Source organism: Astatotilapia calliptera, chromosome 2 (genome assembly GCF_964374335.1).
Source record: "Astatotilapia calliptera chromosome 2, fAstCal68.1, whole genome shotgun sequence".
Taxonomy (NCBI): domain Eukaryota; kingdom Metazoa; phylum Chordata; class Actinopteri; order Cichliformes; family Cichlidae; genus Astatotilapia; species Astatotilapia calliptera.
In genome coordinates, this window is record NC_137423.1 from 34,693,023 (window position 1) to 34,712,121 (window position 19,099).

Sequence of the window (19,099 nt, forward strand, 5' to 3'; positions counted from 1 at the left end):
ATCCACCCCTTCACAAGCAGCTCCTGTATATATTCTTTAACCTCCCTGTACAATGGCTTTGGGACTGACGCATAAGCCTTTTGGACTGGGGTGTCATCTTTGAGTCTAACTGACATTTGGAGAGAGGGTATACATCCAATGTCACTGCCGTCCCGTGCAAAAGCAGCTGATTCCTCATTCAACATTTTCTCGACTATTCTCTGCTGTTCTGAACTAAGGTGACTGAGGTCAACCGGTGGTCGCCACAGGTCAGCAAGGGGAGTGCCAGGAGAGGCCACATTAACTTCAGCCTTCAATACACAAGCTTGTGTTGGACCCCCATCTCCAACGTCCTGTTCGCCTGGCTCCAGAACTTTGGCAACATGTTGGATGGAGCCAAGTTGGGACCTCTTTGGCAGAGTGATTACTTGGTTTGTGTGGTTGGAAATTGGCACTCTAACAAATGGTTGTTTGGTGTTACTGATTTCCAACAATCCTTCCCCCACACTCAGCTGCTCTAGCGTGGCGCTATCCTCTAGTGGCTCATACAGGACAACAGGGTTGGAAATGTCAAAGGTAGATGGTACTTTACATCGCACATTTACCGTTTTACCAGGTGGAACATAAACATTTTCCTTCCCTACCCTAATGGTGGTTATACTGTGGTTTGACTCTTTCTGCAGATTGATAAAGTTGACCATGGCTCTTGCCTGTTCTTCCTCCACTCCTAGGGCTTTGCGGAGAAGGCTGAGGATCATAGTGTGTGCATCTGCATCACACTTATGACTATTAATCATCCCTTGGAGGACATTGGCTCCCAGTAGTGGCTGGGGGAGGGGGAGCTGGCTGATTAGGAAGGGTACTTCCATTGTAAGGTTGGGATCGGTGTTCCCCGGGAGATTAACTGTTAGCTCCACCCACCCATCATATGGGATTGGCTGTCCATTTGCTGCACACAGGTCAAGGCTTTCCCCAGGATCAAGAAGTTCTTGTAAGGGCCTCACTGCATATTGGGGAATGAACGTCTCCTTCCAGGATCTATCAATGATGCTCACTTGTGAGCCAGTATCAAATAGTACTGTCACAGCATAGCCGTTGACAAAACAATTTAGTAGGCTCTTTTTACCAATCAATGGCACTGTTCGGGCTGTACTGTCAGTAACTGCTTGGCTTTTCAGTGGGGAGGGCTGGCTTTCTTCTTTGCAGCGTTTTTTTCCCTTTCCCTTCAGACGTCTCAGTTTGCTAGTGGGCATTACTGAGTGGGACTGGGGATTTGGGATGGTCTCTGTCTGTCCCTCAACAGAGACCGGCTCCCGTTTCCCGGCTGGTTGGTTCGTTTTAAACAGCCAATTGCCCTATGCCCGGCATCCCCACACACAAAGCAGTGATTACAGTTTTCTGAGCCTTGCTGCATACATTTGGTGCAGCTGGGTATTTTACCTCTCCTTGCAGCTGAAGGTTGACTTGGTGGAGGAGTGAGTGCCTGGTTAACAAGAGGTTGGGTGCCATGGAATTGGTCCTGGCCTGGCGTTTAGAAAGGTGCAGTCTTTGATTGGGTTGTATGAATAGCTGCCGCTTGTTGGCCCATTAAAGTCGCAACCATGTTAGTCAAAGCCTCTACTTGTGCACTAAGCTGTTGGATCGCATCATTATCCCCACTGTTTGCACTCACATCCCCTCCTTCCACCTGGGGCCTGTTCTTCGTACCTCGCTAAGTAAGTTAGCTGGATTAGATTGTTGACGATTTCGCGTGATCCTGGATCGTTCGGTTCCCCGAAGCTCATCCGGGACTTGCTGTCATAGCAACAGAGCCGTAAGCGTAAACCTGCTCGGGAGCAGGTTTACTTTATGTAAACAGGATTAGATCGCGGCCACGCAGGTATGTCCGCTTCATTTATACGAAAGCAACAGCGATATTCCACCACTGTTTCACCATAAATAAATAACATCAATGTAACTAAAGATAATGCAGCACTTGATCCTTTTATTGATGTCACACAGATACATACAGGTCATTTTCTAAAAAAGGGAAATGTACTATTAACATTCTATTACATGTATGTGATTATTACAGATGTAATTCATATTTCAGAGTAGTAATTGTAAATTACTTCGTGTAATCAAGATGAGAGACCACGGCTATAAAAGCGAAGGTGGATTTGGGAAGCCTGTCGCAGCCATGTCCTGTCCGTATACGCGACCAACCCATTGTATTACAGGCCAGTATTACCTTGCCAAGAGACGAAAAGCAATCTAAGAGATAAATATTACCATTCTGTAGAATACTCCTGTATTCCACTTTTACTTGTTCCCATGTTCTTGTGGGTCCTGTTGTGGCTCTAATGTGAAAGGGGATATAATATAACATATTATAATATAATATAATGCCATATGATATTGGACAATATAGTGTCATATGATAGATCTACCCTACCGCCTACTGGTGTTGGCCAGAGGGGCCGATGGCGCGATATGGCAGCCTGGCTACAACCGTAGCTGCCTCCACCAGTGTGTGAATGTGGGAGTGAATGAATAGTGGTATCGTACAGCGCTTTGGGTGCCTTGGAAAGCGCTATATAAACCCAATCCATTATTATTATTATTATTAAATTACCTACGAGTTTGATTTGTCAGCAACTTTCTGCCAGCCCCTCTCTCCTTGCTTTTGCAGCCTTTGCAGTGTTCTCTTGCGTTTTAATTAAACTCTGAAACTCCTGAAATCCCGCACTCAAGAGTTCTTGCTCTGCTGCCGGAAAATACCGTGCACGCCCCTTCGACATTTTCGCCGACCAATCAGCGGGTTGCCGATCAATGTTTCTACTATCGATGCGTAGCCCCTTTTACGACACCCAGTGATGTCACATTACTGCGTCCAGCTGTACTAATCGTCAACAGCAGGTGTGTTCGGGGAACCGGATTAGCGAGCTCACGGTTAGCGCGATGGTTTGGTCTTGGATGTGTCATTTGATCTTGGATGTAGTAAGCGACGTACGAAGAACAGGCCCCTGGACACTATGTGTATGTGTTGTTTTTTGACGGGGGGCATGACCTAACCTACGCTGGTGTTCATTTTCATCGCTAATCATCTTCATAACCTGTCTGAGAATCTCCTCATCAGTGACGTTGCTGTTTGAAAGGAGTGGCCTTAGTTGCTGTCTGATGTCAGTATGTTTTGTGCCCAGGCCTTGGTGGATACTGTGAAGAAAGACTTCCTGAATAGTTTTGGGTTCATAACGAATGTCTGTACTGACCTGTTTTGATTGGAACAGGATCTTCTGTTTGAGTCCAATCATGCGGTACAAGAACTGTTGTGGGGTTTCTTGTTCACTCTGTCTTGCACACATAAGCTCTTGGAACAATTCAGTGCTGGCCTTTTCACCCAGATGTGATCTGAGAAAGCCCTTGAGTTCATTCACAGTGATTTCATCTTTGTTGATGAGCATATCCTTGAAGACACCTGGCTTTACAATTCTCAGTACACCCCGGATAACCTCAGTCTCTGTGAAACCCTCTCTAATGCCTTCATCTATCTGTTTACACATGCTGCTATAAGTTATGTCAGCATTGTGGTCCCCAATCTGGCCACCATGTACCTTAAATTCCCTCCGTTGGAGGTAAGAGAGGTCCTTTAAGGAAACCATTCTCTCAGTGGTTACATGTGATGAGGGGTGAGGTATTGCTGCATGTGTTCCTGGGTCACCTATACTGTGTGCCCCACTAGGATGTGTGTTACTTGCATTTCTAAAATGCTGTGGCTCTCCACCCCGCTCATCATTTATGATTTTAGGCTGGGTTGGACTCAGATTGGTGGTGCGAGCCTGTGCACCAAAGTCAGTCTGCTGTGATGTTGTAGGCTCTCTGGGGATGTAAAGTAAGAGGGTGGTATGCTGTTGAGTGTTAGTAACTGGTGGTAACTGGCCTAAGGTAGCATGTGTCACTGTAGTGCGCTCGACTGTCTTAGCACTAACAACTGGTGACTCCAGTGGCTGCGCCACCCCATTAGCAGTGTTCAATAGGCCACGATTTTCAACCATACTGCATACAAGATCATTTAGCACCAGCAACTGACTCATTCCCTCATCCTCAGAATTTAACAAAGCATCTGACTGCATATAGTTGATAATGCAATCCACACAACCTTCTTCATCAGTGGACTCTAATTCACTACTCTGGCTGTCTGTGACCAGGTCCCTTGCGAGCTGATAGGCTTCTGCACCTGAAAGCTTATACAAGTTCTTTTTGATGCTCCAAACCAGCTCCTTGCGCGCTGCTGCCATGATGAGCTTCGACTAATGAGACACAGAGGTGCAGTTCCGTTGGTGGAGTGAAGACCCTCGTACAGATCTTGACTTCTCTTTGTGGACACCCACCAGCTGTCGTCTCAGCTACAGCGATGCCATCTCACGTTGACTTTCTGGTTCTAGTATCTCTGGACCCTCTTCCTTAGAAGACTCAACAGGAAGTGGATCCCGGACGAGCCCCCACAATTTGTTACGGGCCCCAGGAATGGTGCCACAATAACAAAGAAGAAATCCCTGCAAACACAGGAGCAATGAAGACAGTGCACTCGGTTTGCCTCTCAGCTTGCATCTCTTATTCAAGTTTCAACAAACATGAACAGCATTAACAATATCCACGTGTGCATGACTTTTTCAGTCCCAGTGTCCATATCTGTCCATTTCCCCAAAGTCACAAGTAGAAAAATAAATGAATTCACACTCTACACGTTCCACTATTTTACATGTACTTCATGCGATCGCTCAGTCTAAGCAAAACAAAAGTACACACCTGCTCTTACTTAAGCAGTTGGAAGCCACTGTAATCTACAATGAATTTACAGCAATATACGACTGTACAGATTCTGAATACTGAAATTGAGCAGAATTAGACACACATTTACAGCACACTGAGGATGAAATTCACTTTTGCATAACATGGACAACTTCTTTCTACTTCACATGTCATTAACACTCACATATTAAACAGCTATATACTTTTCAAACCTCAATGACACTTAACAATAAAACATCTTTGTATCATAAGCTTTATATAAAATAGTAAAGTGTGCGGGAGTACCAACCTTCATAATGAAAAGAAAATAAATCGATATGAATGACCTTCCTACAAGACAATGCTCTGGGCGCTAACGACCCACAATACAAAACATTACCGCGCCGTTTCTGCTAGCGGCCTGCGCAGCCTGACGCTGCTGTCTCACACTGATGCGAGTCGACCGCGCGGCAGTGCCCATAAGTGTTACAGGTACTGTTCTACTTCTTCACAAGTTAACATGGAGATAAAACATTGTTATGTACAAACAGTGGTAGTATTTCTTTACCAGGTACCAACCTGCAAACACAGGTAAAGTTCAGGAGCAATGAAGACAGTGCACTCGGTTTGCCTCTCAGCTTGCATCTGACTCGTGGGCGGAAGTCCATCCCCCTAAAGCAACCGGGTTGCACCTGTCTTGGAATAATAGTTCCACCTGGGGTGTTGCTCCATTTCTTTGTACCTTCTATACAGTTTATGTGACAAAATAATGCACTGGTTAGGTTGGTCATGTTGTCAAAGTCATTTTGGATATTAATAGCCACAGAAAATAACTGATAAACAAATTAAATAAATTAAATTAAATGATTAACACAAAAGTGGCCATGCATTTTGGGTGTGCCACAAGAAGATAAAATCCAAGTGTTCTTTGCGGAAAGGACTTTACATTTGCAGGCTTGTTCTGGCTTTTCCCAGACAGATGAGCTTCACATAACTGAAAACTTCTTAACAGTGAGTTCTTACATCACACACACTTGTTGACCACACATTCAGGAGAATACCAACAATACACGGAAAGCTCCACAAACACAGTAATTGTGGCCTCCCCTATAAATTGGGAATCAAAGCACAGTCATAATTACAGTGCTGTTTTTTCACCAGCTTTTCCAAACTATTTTGAGCTGAACTTATTAAAGCTGTGCCGCCACTAATTAAGTTGTTTGTCTTTGCAAAGCGATCTCTGCCTGCCCACTGCTTCTTACTAATAAGTAGTTGTGTCATGGCACCCTGTCTACTGATTGAAGAGTCACGGAAAACAGAAAGGTGGAAGAAAAATGACCCGACAATGGCAGACATTCATTAAAGCAGTGTATGTTTTTATAATTTTGTTCACACTTTGAACTTTGAATTTAATACACTGAATGTTGCTTTATTTGCAGTTTTTCATAAAGGTGAAACTGCATCCTGCCAACTTACAAGTCTGCAGGGAGCTGTTAAGAACACTGATCATGGCCAGATACAATAAATTTTTGTCAGCTTTTGTTATAGTTTATTGGCCTGTGTGCACACCAAGTTTATTTCCTACAGATGGGGATGGTGAAAACTGAGGTTCCAGATTTTATTTTGAAAGCTTAGAGATTGAACCCTTACTTCAGAGTATGTAAAAGCAAACCCTTGGAGGCAGAGGTTGTGTAAGCCAGTATAGAAATAATTACTCCACCATCTGCTGTATCTGAGCAATGTTGAGACTGTTGAGAGGTCTCATGTTCCTTCATGTCATCTAATACACAACTTGGAGCAAGACAAGTAATTTAAGCTTGGTTTGCAGACATTACAGAGAATACCGTGGGGCAGCGTGCATGTCAGACTCTATAATCATATGAGGAGATTCTGTCAATGTCTGTATGCATATTATATCAATGCATGTTGTGTAGTGTGAATATTTTAGCATCAATTAAGTGACAGTTTGTAAACATGCAAAATAATCTAGGCACAGCATCATTTCTCAGTTTCCCAGAAATGAAGCCAAGCAGCACAGGGTGAGAAACAGACTTTTTGAAATGAGTTCCAGTTTAAAAGCAGTAAATTATAAACGTAGTTATGAAGGAATGCAGAAGAAAACCAACATAAGGCACAAGATTAAATTATGTTTGCATGTGAGTAGCACCATATGGTGGTTTACCCTTTCTGTACAAGCTGCGTGACTGCTAATATAAGTATGCTCAAAGTTTGCATGCTAGAGGCCCATGTATGCGGTCTTGTGAGGTTACTTCGTGTGACTCTTCTAGCTGGAGGCTTTCTCGCTTTCTGTCTCTCCTACTTTGAAGCATGCCGTGGAGTAGGAAGCTGTCTGCACCAGCAGCAGTCTGATTGGTGATGAATGTCTGGACAGATAATCTGTGACTGATCTTGCCATCTATCTGCCCTCCAATTTAACCCTTTGCACCTAGGGAAGTTAACAAACATTCCTACCTACAGTATTCACAAACTGATCAGGATTAAACACATGTAAAACACACAGGTAAAATCAAGCCTTGAGTTTGAGTAGGGTTGACTGCCTCATTTACTTGTATTCTGATGATAGTCTTCAGAAGTGGACATGTCGCCAGTCTGCAGGGCTAACACATAGAGACAGACAACCATCTACACTCACACCTATAAGAAATGTAGGCTCCCTAACCTAGCCCCGTATATGTCTTTGGATTGTGGGAGAAAGCCAGAGAACCGCAAGAGAGTCGACACAGACACAGGGAAAACATCCAAACTGGCTTCAAATTTAGGACCTTATTTTTGTGAGCTGACAGTGTCAGCCACTGAACCATCATGCCACCCTAAAACAGAGATAATTGTAAATAAAGGTCTGCATCTATTGTACAGTAATGCTGCAACTTAGAAATGGCGGTTACTTTCCAGAACTGAAATAAAAACGATTTAAAGAAAAAAAAAACCCAAACAAACAAAAAACACAGTAGATCTCATTTTAGCTAAGTAATATGGACCTTTAAAACCCCCCACTGTAAAACAAGTAGGTTTCAATAAATATTTAAAACTCTTAAGCCCAGTCTAAAATTAAAGTGATGCACTTGTAGACTGCTTTTGTCACATGTAGGTTTAAATCCTTTTGCCTGTCTCTTTCCCCTTCTATCCCTGCCACTCCAACTTACTCTGTTAACACTGAACTCTGTGTAACATACTGTTTAACTCCTCCTCTTCTTTCCTCAGCGACACTTACACTGCATGTCATTAAATTTTATGTCACTCTCCAGGCCAATGAGCTTGTAATATCCTGGGCCAGAAGTTTTATGGTGGTTTGTCTGTGCCGTTGGATGAGAGCTGGATGTTTGAGTGCAGGGTGAGCAATGATAGCTGAGAAGTCCTGAGCCAGGCACACAGGAATTATGTTTGCTGTTAAAATATCAGCTCTCTGACAGTTCATGGCCTGAACCCCGTTTACCTATTACCTCCCCTCTGTCTAGCCCATAGGATATCAAAAACAGTACTTAAACAGATTTTACCCAAACGAGAGCAGCCGTGCTGTATAAGAGTCATTACACACAAATCACATAAAATTGCTTAAAGCTACAGGATTCTTGATTACATAGTAAAGACCTTATCAGCTAGGGTTCATCCAATAAGCAGTCTGCAATAAGCATCTAATAAGAGTTTTTCATTAATAATACAAAAATGTAAATTAATTGAAATCATTTATAGTAAATCCTGCACATCTTATGGAAAAAAGCTCCTAAATCATGGATAACTTAAGCTCTCGTTCATTGCTAATCTATGTCTGATATCTGGAACTCCTTTACAAACACAAATGCACACCTTACATCATACCACTTCTGCGTCACTTCAACCCCACCTGTCTTCAGTCTCTTCCATCCTAAACTTTACTTATTCTTATGTCTTGCATATTGCTTGGTCTTCCAACATGTTTCTCTGCACATCATTCTTTATCACTTTTAACAGGACTTTTCTTCCTGTGTAACTGTTAAGATTTGAACGGTTTTTGGTTGAGAATGCAACACAGTGCCTGCTCACATACACTCAATGCTTGTGGAGCAACAGTAAGTGTAGCAACACAAGAGTGTAGATCCCAGGGTGCATTGGGAGTGCTTGAGGAAATGTAAGCAGCTTAAGCAGTCCATGATGTTGTCATCTCTTCTCAGCTGAGCTCCCAAAATAACAGGCCCTCTGGGTACAGACTGGCAGAGCTGAGCAGGGGACAGTCAACAGACAGACCCAGAACAACCCGGCCCAGATTACACCAGATCAGACCATCCCAGTTACTCAGGCCATTTAAGCTCACACTGGTCATTTTAACTTTACAAAGCAAAAGTTCTTCCAGAGGACTTTGCCTTTACGTTTTATGACAGTTATCACCCCCGCTACTCAGAAATTTGTACAGCTCAGCCCATTTCATAAAAGAGCTGAGTGCAGCAACCAGTTTCCTGTGAAGCCCTTCATTTTGTTAAATCACTGGCTCACGTGTTAGCCAGTTAACTTTAATGAGTAGGCTTTTGGCCTGTGGCTTGTGTGACTGGTAAGGTAGTCATGGTGGCGATGACAGCTGAAGGGGGATGAACGTGCCACTCTGTTTCTCACACGTGTATAAGGAAACACATACAAAAACACAAACTGAAACTCAAGTGTAAAGCAGCCCTGGACCATCAAAGCAGCACTACTATGTTTGACTGTTGGTATGATGCTCTCTTTTTTAAAATGCTGTATTAGCTTTACTCCAGATGTAATAGGATGTAAACCTTTCAAAAACTTCAATGTTTATTTTGTTGATCATCAATGGTCTTTACCTTGAAACTTTCCTGTGGATGCCATTTTTGTCTGTTTGTTATGTTGAGTCATGAGCACGAAGCTTAATTGAAACACGTGAGGATTGCATTTCTTTAGATGTTGTGGGATCTTTGCGATCTCCCGGATGACTTGTCAGTGCTCTTGGAGAACATTTAGTAGGCTGGCCACTCCTGGGAAGGTTAACCACTGTTCCAAGTTTTATCCATTTGTGTAAAATAGCTCTCTTGATGGTTTGCTGTAGTCCCAAAGCTGTAGAAATAGATTTGTAACCCTTTCCTGACTGATAGATGTCACCGACTTTATTTCTCGTGGCATGATTTGTTGCTTTTTGAGAGCTTTCACTTTGTCATTCAGGTTCTATTTAAGCAATTTCTCGATGAGGTGATTATTGACTTAACAATGAGGGGCAGGGTCACACAGGGCCAGGTAGGTTTAGCCAGTTTTTTTTCCTCTTAATAAATGAAATCATAATTTAAAACCTGCACATTGTATTTACTTGGATTATCTGTGTCTAGTAATAAAATTTGTTTGAGTATGAAACATGTACATGTAACAAATATGCAAAAAAAGTACAAAATTGGGAAGGGGGTAAATACTTTTTCCACAGCACAATATCTACAAGCCCTCATTAAGTTGCTAAGTGTGTCGGAGAAGGAAAATTCTACACTTCCACTGAGACAGCAGACAGAGAAGAGTGTTTAAGTCTTCTCACTGCCCCTCTTTCTCCCATCTAGGTCATAATATAGGCTATAGGCTCCTCTATGTGTTTTCTAAGTATGGTAACACAGCACGCTTGTCTGTAAATAGGTGATTGGCATCCACTGTCTCTGTGTCAAACACATGCAGTATATGCTGCAGTGTGTGTATTCTCATTCATACCAGTAAATACAATGGGACCAGTTAAAAAAAAATACTGTGAAACTGGGCTGCTCTGGACTGTATTCCCCTGATCCTTTGGACACTTGGAGCTGTGTGTGTTCACTGTTTACAGTTGTTGCCAAAGATAGAGAAAATTAATATTTTATTTGCCCTAAAAGTTATATCTACAGTTACACTGGAATACGTTTAAAAATGTAAAGTTGCTTTTTACTACACTGTAAGAGCCAAATGTTGTATTCAAATAAAGTGTTTCCATTAATAATAATAAAATGATTATGACTTTTAGGACCCCAGTTGGCACAGCAGTAAAACCTATTACTCACTCGTGTCCTGCAGAAGTTACACTTCTCGCAGAGAAGTTTAAGTTTGGCGAGGCATTTGCAATTATTAATGTTGCAGATCGGAATCCATTAAAGGATCTACAAATGTTTGACCACATGTGACACATATGCTGGTCTCAAAGTATGACATCATTGAGGTATTTCAAAATACTCATCAGTGACGGTGATTAAAATAAAGTCAGGTTTCAAACTGCAGTAATCAGCATTTTCCTAAATGTTTCTCTTAAAAGTCTAAGTGCAACAGTCCACAGTATTTTTGGTTAAAGTATTATCAAGTTATTTTGCTGGGCCAAAAACACGAGTTATTTTAAAACACTCACTGGTTGCTAAGCTGTCGTCATGCGTTTAACTTTGTGCCACGTTCACAGCTTTGCTCCTACAGCCTGTCATCACACCTGTTTATGGCAGAGGTCAGGGGGCAGGTCACTGAGTAGGTTGAAGGCAGGCCAAGAATGAAGAGAATGATTGTGGATGTGGTGCTGATTACTGCTAAAGTATTTGAAGTGTTAGTATTTGTGGATGAGCTCTGAAGGTACCGACGTGTGACAGGTGGAGAGGTGCAGAAGTGCGTTCTATAAATTTTCAAGAAGGTAGTCAGGTCATCGGGTTCACAGACGCTGCTATTCTATATTTCTTTCGTTTTTTTATTACCAACAATCATCTGCTTACGAAAAATTTAAGCATGCTCTTAAAATCTGAATCTACTGTTGGTATTTAAATTGAAAAGTAAGGTGACTATTGAACATTATTATACAATGATCACCTTCCAGATTATTGTATAACCGTCAAACGTTTTTCCCATAAGAGCAATCTGTGTGTCTTTTTATAGTCCATATACATATTAGCCGGTTGTTGTGTCTTAAACTGTAGTATGCGTATAGTCTGTGGCTATACTACTCTGCATCTGTCGGCCTCTTTCAAATTAGATCGCCTCTACCCTGAAAGAGATCTTTCATCATTTCTTCCCTTTTATACACAATCCTCTGTGGCTGGTGAAAATCAAGCTAGCAGCAAGAAAGGTCACGGAAAAGCGCTGCTGCTCACTTTAGTGATTGGAGTTCCTAACCATTATCACTCAACTTTGCTGCCAAATTTTACTGTGCTATATGCTACATGTCATACATGCATTTTTTTTTTACAGTTTAAAGACACAGCGACTGACAGTTCATACTAGATAGAATTAGAAGTACAGTAAAAGCTGAGTGTGTGCAATGGCTACTTTACCCTAATAGCTTTTTGACATACCATGGTAATCAGAGTAACATGAAAAAGTTCAATTAAGGGAATTGTGCTGGAGCAAAGGTGCTTTATGTACTGAACCAGAGTCCCTCTGGGATTTATAGTGTCAAGCCATAATGGAGTGTTTGTGGTTAGGTCACATGAAGGACAAAGGCATATCCAGTCTGCATTAGATTTAGACCTGATAGACTGTGGGGAAAGCATCAGTTGTAAGTCTGTGAGAATGATGTGTACTGTTGTAAGCGCCTCAGTACTGATGCCAGTGGTAGCATGTTCATGTTTGCTGGATTAGGTCTGCTGCTCTGACATTAAAAAGGGCTGTGACTTTATGTCAGAGCCCTTATCAACATCAGATAGGAAACAGCAGCATACAACAGTTTAATGAAAACCTGTACTCAAAACAATCTGACAGATCCATGACTCCAGATTGCTGGCAGAGAGCTATTGTATTTAAAAAGAGCACCTGGTCTTTTTACCCTTGTTTAAAAATCCTGTTGATAAGTTGTGGAATCAGAAAGCATCTAAAATGCTGTTCTGTTTGGGTCTAACTGTATGTAATGTGTCTAAAGGGATTTAAACTTATTTTCTGCGGCATTGCTGAAGTCTAAAGTTTCCAAATATCTTATGTATCATAATGAAAAAAAAATAGTGATACTTTATAATACAACTAATGACTAAGGGTGTAATCCTCCTGTAATTAAATGCTATTATATTTATATTATATCACATTTTCCTGCAAATACTGAAAAACAGGTACACTATAACAATTGGGTAACACGCCAGGTTTACAATGCAGGAACTCCAGCAACACTTGAGGGAAGATGAACAACTTTAATAATTGACCAACGCGTTTCAGCCTGTGGCCTTCATCAGGGTCAACACGCCAGGTTTAGACAGGAAACAAAGAAATCATTAATAAGTAATTTTAGGTAGTTCATAACTTCCATTATTTTACAGGAAAAGAAACACAAATTATTATGTAAATAACTTTAAGAATTGCATGGAGAATTTTAGTTAGTGCGTAAGTAATTTTACATGTATAAGTAGGGCATAACTTCATGTATTTTATAGGAAAGAAGAAAAAATACTTTATGATTATATTTAGGAAGTCCAAAACTCATTTAAAGTAGTGCCTAAATTCATGGTATTTTACAGGAAGTAATTTTAATTACTGTGTACTTTCTTGGTAATTTTGTGGAAAAACAAACAATATTTCCCTATGTCACACTGTGAGTGCACTGGGGTGTTTGGGGTGTGTGCCAGTTGCTTAACTTTAGCTCTATCATTATAATGTTACCTGTACTATTATAAGGCCTGCAAATTTTGATAGTATTTATTTTTTTGTAAGTTGGTAAAGCAGAACATGAAGTCCCTACCATGAAGTAGGTAGGCACACTACATGTAGCTTTTAGGCAAATACAATTACATTCTAATATAAATTATAATGCATTGAAATTTAATTAAATTACAGAGAAATTATGCTCTTAATTGTTGGCTGTATTATTAATATATAGAAGAAGTGCGCCACTGATCTTGCATTTTTGGTTGACTTGTTATCAGGAATACAGGCTGCATAAATATGTAGGATTATGGTTGTCTTAGAGAGGCTTTGAAGCACAGAGAAATGAACATAAGGCTGAAAATAGAACAATCATAATATTGTAGAGTATAAAATGCCATCAAATGTCTTCTTGTGTCCTAATAACAGCCTAAAACTTACAAATATTTAATTTACTATTGTACAAAAACAACACAAGTATACCCAATAACAAAAAAAATGTATAGCTCTATCATTGCAGCTATAATAGAAATGCAGTATAAGCACATGTAGAGCCTCATTAAGTATATTTCAGATAAATTAGGTGTGACTGGCACTTTTTTCATTTTTTTACTCAAAGAATCAAAATCATTTCCTCAAAATACATAATTTACATTATTTGGTTACTGCTTTGAAAACCATCCTTATTAGCAGTTACACAGCATAATAAAGAAAATCTAAACCATTTATTTCACAATACCTTTGTATGCTACCATGAAGACTGAGCTCGATGTCTTTAGAAAGACAGACACTGATAGCGCAGGAGCTGGAGCTGATAATGACTTTCAATGATCTGCGTAAATTGTCATGGATGCAGTCAAATTTTGGGTGTGATTCAAAACAAAATCTGTAGCTTTACTGATCACTGTGATAGTTTGCCGTGGTGCGTAATTTCAAATCCTGCACTCCTGATGCGTGTGCGTGTGTTTTTGATTTTAATATTATTATCAAGCACCGAGCATACTGGGTTTATTCTTAGTATCTCTTCATCTCAGCTGAATATGACATCTTGCCTGTAGCTGTGGCAATACAACTATAATAACATGAGGGAAGGGATGCTGCATCAAGAATCTTTCTCAGTGCCATTTTCATTGGTCAGTGGTGTGGCATTTGTTTCTAGTGTTTTACTTGGCTTTCTGTTAGGACTAAAGGGCAGCACTGTTAGTACAAACTGACCTATGAAACTGTCAAGAATGCTCATAATTGTCATCACATGACAATTATGATATATGATCAGAGGCATCATTTTAAAGAAAAATGCATTTCTTTTTTTTTTTAAATAGGAAAGCTGCACTTCTGGGCAACATTTTAGGGATAGGTTTAATACAAATGACATTTAAATAATTAAAATATAAAAATACAGCATATTGTAACTAAAATAAGAAATTAAATCAAAGTATACCATCACTGCTGCAAACAGCCTCTGCTGTATAAATATGGCAATCGCATAATTATTATAACAGTATAGCTGATGTAGCTGACAAACATGCCTTGTACTTAAGTTCAGTGTACAAAAGTGAAGTTAACAGCACAGACAAGAACATATACACTTTGCTCTTGTGAACAGTGTCAGCAGCATTTGAATCATGGCACCATGGCATTAATTGTTGGATGAATCCCACTAACAAACTACCCAACTATAAAGTCACAAGAGCTTTAATGGAGTAATTAGTGCCTAATTGATACAATAGTTCCTCATTAAACAAGTATCGACCATACTGTAGCCCATATCTCATGGGAAAAACTGCCTCATTTGATCGAACATTGCAAACATTTGCTTTGTTTCTATTCCAGCCGCTCTATGTCTTATCCACTGTGGATGTTGTCATAGCAATTATCTGCAATGCTGTAAGCAGGTTTACTGTTTTGTGGCCTTGGTGCCTGCTCATCAGTGCTGGCTGTTTAAATACACAAAAATCAAACAGCTGTGGCACCATTAATGAGGGAAGAACACAGTAATCTCTCTTTACAGGAGGAAGAGGATGCAGGCATGGGCCAGGTACTTTATTTTCAGCAATCCATTCAGGCAACAGGAATCTATCAGTGGGTGAATGTCTGAATGAAATGAATGAAAGCATATAAAAAATGAAGCTGGAGCATTTTAGTGAGGCTCACCAGTTATTCCTCAAACCCTGCAGTGTAGAATGTTCTGGAAAAGTGTGGCAGGCTAACCAGTGGTTTTCAGTTACAGAAGCACTTTAACATCATGGAGATGACCAACAACTGGTGCTTTCTTTCCCCTCCCTGGAGCTAACATTTAGTCTCACATGATATCACTAAATAATCTGGCAGCTTTTTGTGTTGTGTTAAAAATAGTTGCTGGATAACTGCTATGATGTAGTTTTATTTCATTCTGTCACACTGGAGAAAAGCTTATTTTGAGGCAGATCAGACTAAATCTAGTGTATTTGATTTCCTTGGGAGGTGTTGAGCTGAACCACATTTGTTAGAAACCAAATTGTCACATTTTAAATAGAGCAACAAAAAAAAAGTTATTTGATTTTTGGGCTGAATTGATGTATTTCAGTAAGCGAGTGTTTTGAGAGTGTTTAGGTAGGCTACCTAGCCTAGGGCAAATGATGAGCAAGATTAAGACAGATGTCTCTCATTGTTTAAATATATAACAAGTTGGAGTGACTGTAAAAAATGTTTCTGTAAAATAAATAAATAAATAAATAAATAAGTATGAGAACGGATCTGATTTGGCTTAAGCTATTTCTGTCTTCATTTCCAATCCCAGTAAACACTGTCAAACTGGCAAAACCCATGTCTTTTGTCTCTGTTTAAGTCTACACTATTCATACATACTTGTGAATGATGCTCACTATTAGTGCCTTAAAATTGAATAGTTACAAGAAATTGCAGTATGACATACAGACTGAAAAACAAAGGTATTTTCTGATGCTATGTTACTTGCCTGTTGTTTGATATGTCCGGATGCCAGTAATCCCTGGAGAAATGTTGTCAATAAATCTACCAGCACCCCAGATCGTCACCTGTTACTGTTTTAAGTGCTCATAAATACCAGGAAGGGTGTAGATTTCCATTTACCACTTGTGCGTGTTGTTAGGTGTCAGCGTATGGTGAGTGTGGGTGGCTTGATAACACTGAGTAAAGCAGCTGTCTTAAGCAGTTCCTGTGTAATTGTAATCCCTCTGATCAGGCTCTCTGTAAACACTAGATAGTAAACCTAGCCTGGAGCTTCACTCAGCATTGGACGCGCACATGTGCACAGTTTTTCCACTTATATTTACTACTACTGGCAGTACAACTACACCTGGACTTATAGTTGGTTACATGCTGACACACATGTATCTTTTCTTTAAGATCAAAGGAGATGACACTTGATGAAAAAGTGTGGTCTTTTATAGTGGTCCTGTTTTTTAATGGTCACTATCTGCAGGACTTAAAATGATAACCCCCTCATCCAGTTTGCACAGATGGTGCCATTTGCCCTATTTGTTTATGACTGGATGCAATTCCTATAAAACGCTCACTTGGGATCAAACTGCGAAAGTGGGAGAACTCTACTCCATGTATCACTTTTTTAAATCCTTCAAGTGCAGTGCCCACATAAGACGGATGGAATGAACCTTTTTTGCTGCACTGCTCTCGGATGACAGCTTTTATCATAGGTTGTGTCAGACGTTACTGCTAAAATACCCCCCCCCCCCCCATGCCCCTTTTACATCTACCACTCTCGCTCACTCTCTCTCTCACTTAATGTGTAGCACTGAAATGTTAGCTAAACTTGCTTTGCCTCTGTAAGGCATTCATAAAAGATACACAACTACATGTCTGGATGGCCCGAATGCATAATTTATGTCTTGGTGTGAAGCTAAATCCTACACTCATCCCTCTTTCTCTCCCTCTCTCTCCGCTGTACTCTTCAACTTTGTAATGGCTTCTGTGTAGTCATAAAATGCTGGTACTGTTGCGTCATCTGATGCCCATCCTATCCTTTCCAAACACGCACACAAAAACACACGCACAGACTCAGAATGTCAACCTGGTAAGAAGTCAGAACCAGAACTGCACTCAGCTGCAGCACTTTGTAGACATAGTTTATTTATCACACTGTCTTTCATTTCAAACATTTGCTTTCTTTTAAAGTTTTAGATTCAACCACCCTCCTTGTAACACAAGATATGCTGATAAATTAGAGAGACATTGCCACACCTGCTTGGAAACCCACCCAAAAAGTTCTCTCTGTAGTTAAACTGGCAAAATATATGAACCATAAATAGTCAACTTTATTTAGCTTTATGCAAAACAAGGTTTTCAAGCTGTGACATAAAACTACAGTAACTTAATGCACCAGGTAGCCCGTTTCACGGAAACATCTTGGAAGTTGTCCTTGAAACTGTAAAAAGATGGGCACTTTAAAAAATTCTTGGCGGGGGACTGTATGAAAAATATATTCAATATCAACTACCATATGATAACTTCAAATGATAAGATCAAAAAACATGAAGAGAGCACCACAGATAAAGAACAACTTGAATTTTGAGGGTCTTTGAAAGGCGGTCGCCAAACAAACACATAAAAAGCCCTAGCAGCCAATAGAAAGTCACTTTCAAAAAAATACTTAGATACTTTCCATCTGTGTACCAAGCCTTAGTACCCAGCATAAGATATCAGTAGATGTCAGTAAGAAATGGTGGCTAATAATTTTAGCTATTGTCGAGTCTCGATTATGTCTTGGAACTATATATACATCTTAGTATGATGTATGTGTTCTCTTGTAAAGTCCTACACCACAAGGATTTGGCATCCAAGTAAATATTAGACCCCTGTAGGTTCTTATTTAGCAACGATCTAACAATGGGTTAAAATGCCCTCCAATTAGCAGTGGCAGTTTTGCTTATATAGCACATTTTATTATCACACATAAACGTATTATGTGTAAAGCCCTAACTCTGACTTATCTGTGAAATGGGCTTTTGATAGTTCAAACAGAGGAATAGCAGGAATGTCCTCACTTTCCGTAACTGTCCTGGCTCATAAAGGTAAAACATGAATATAAAAATACACACACAAGCATAGTCTTCACATGCCCCTAGGCCCTTTGGGCAGATGGACTTCCCAGATACTCCCTCCCATGCAAACTGCGGTATGCAGGCTTGTTCAACGTACACAATCACATTTGAGTCAGTCAGCTGTGAGAAACACGAGAGCCAAGATGACCAGAGACAATGAGCTCACCATAAACAGCCGGAATGAAATTGTTGTCGGCGCTGTCGTGCTGTGACGTGGGTGTTACGTGCTACAGCTCCAGTTTGATTTCTTCAAAGTGACAGAGGCCTCAGAAGAGGTAGGTTTTTTTTCACTGTGCTGGCAGACCATCGTCAGAGCTTGTGTAGGATTTAGACAGGGAGACAAAGTGAGGCAGTCACCATTTCCCACTGACGTATTATGCTGGGGACTAAGACTTGGTATAAAACAGATGAAAAGAGGAAAAAAAAGGTGGATCTGTGTTTTACTTTAAACGGTTATTAAAGTGTCAAAACAACAGACAAAAATTCAAATAATTGTGATTTCACAAATGCAGACACTGTTATACAGGAGCAAAGCACCAGAAAAGAAACATTCTTTTTCTGTGTGAATATGGCATCTAGGGATGTGCTGAACATCATATGAACTATTTTGGCAATACTATGACTGATGGCTGCTACCAACACCACTTTAAATGTCCCCATGTGCCATTTTCTACTGGTTGAACATTTGAGAATGTAGCTGGGTGTGTTTGGGAGAGTGTGTT

General features: G+C 40.4%; 2 protein-coding genes and 1 long non-coding RNA gene across 4 annotated transcripts in view; 1 reads left to right on the forward strand and 2 right to left on the reverse strand.

Moving 5' to 3' along the window:
- The window catches only part of LOC145431878 (uncharacterized), a 29,320-nt gene extending 12,886 nt beyond the window's left edge, over positions 1–16,434 (reverse strand). Inside the window, exon 1 of the long non-coding RNA XR_013912184.1 lies at positions 16,256–16,434. This is a non-coding gene — a long non-coding RNA (uncharacterized LOC145431878). The remainder of the gene's footprint in view (positions 1–16,255) is intronic.
- The window catches only part of fgf13a (fibroblast growth factor 13a), a 99,104-nt gene that overhangs the window by 20,805 nt on the left and 59,200 nt on the right, over positions 1–19,099 (forward strand). The window lies entirely within an intron of this gene.
- Positions 1,944–10,575, reverse strand: LOC113007912 (uncharacterized). Its single transcript, XM_026144977.2, has 2 exons — positions 5,329–10,575; positions 1,944–4,514 (listed from the first exon to the last, which is right to left on the reverse strand). The coding sequence occupies exon 2, from the start codon at positions 4,254–4,256 to the stop codon at positions 2,940–2,942; it is 1,317 nt and encodes a 438-aa protein (XP_026000762.2). The 5' UTR covers positions 4,257–4,514; positions 5,329–10,575; the 3' UTR covers positions 1,944–2,939.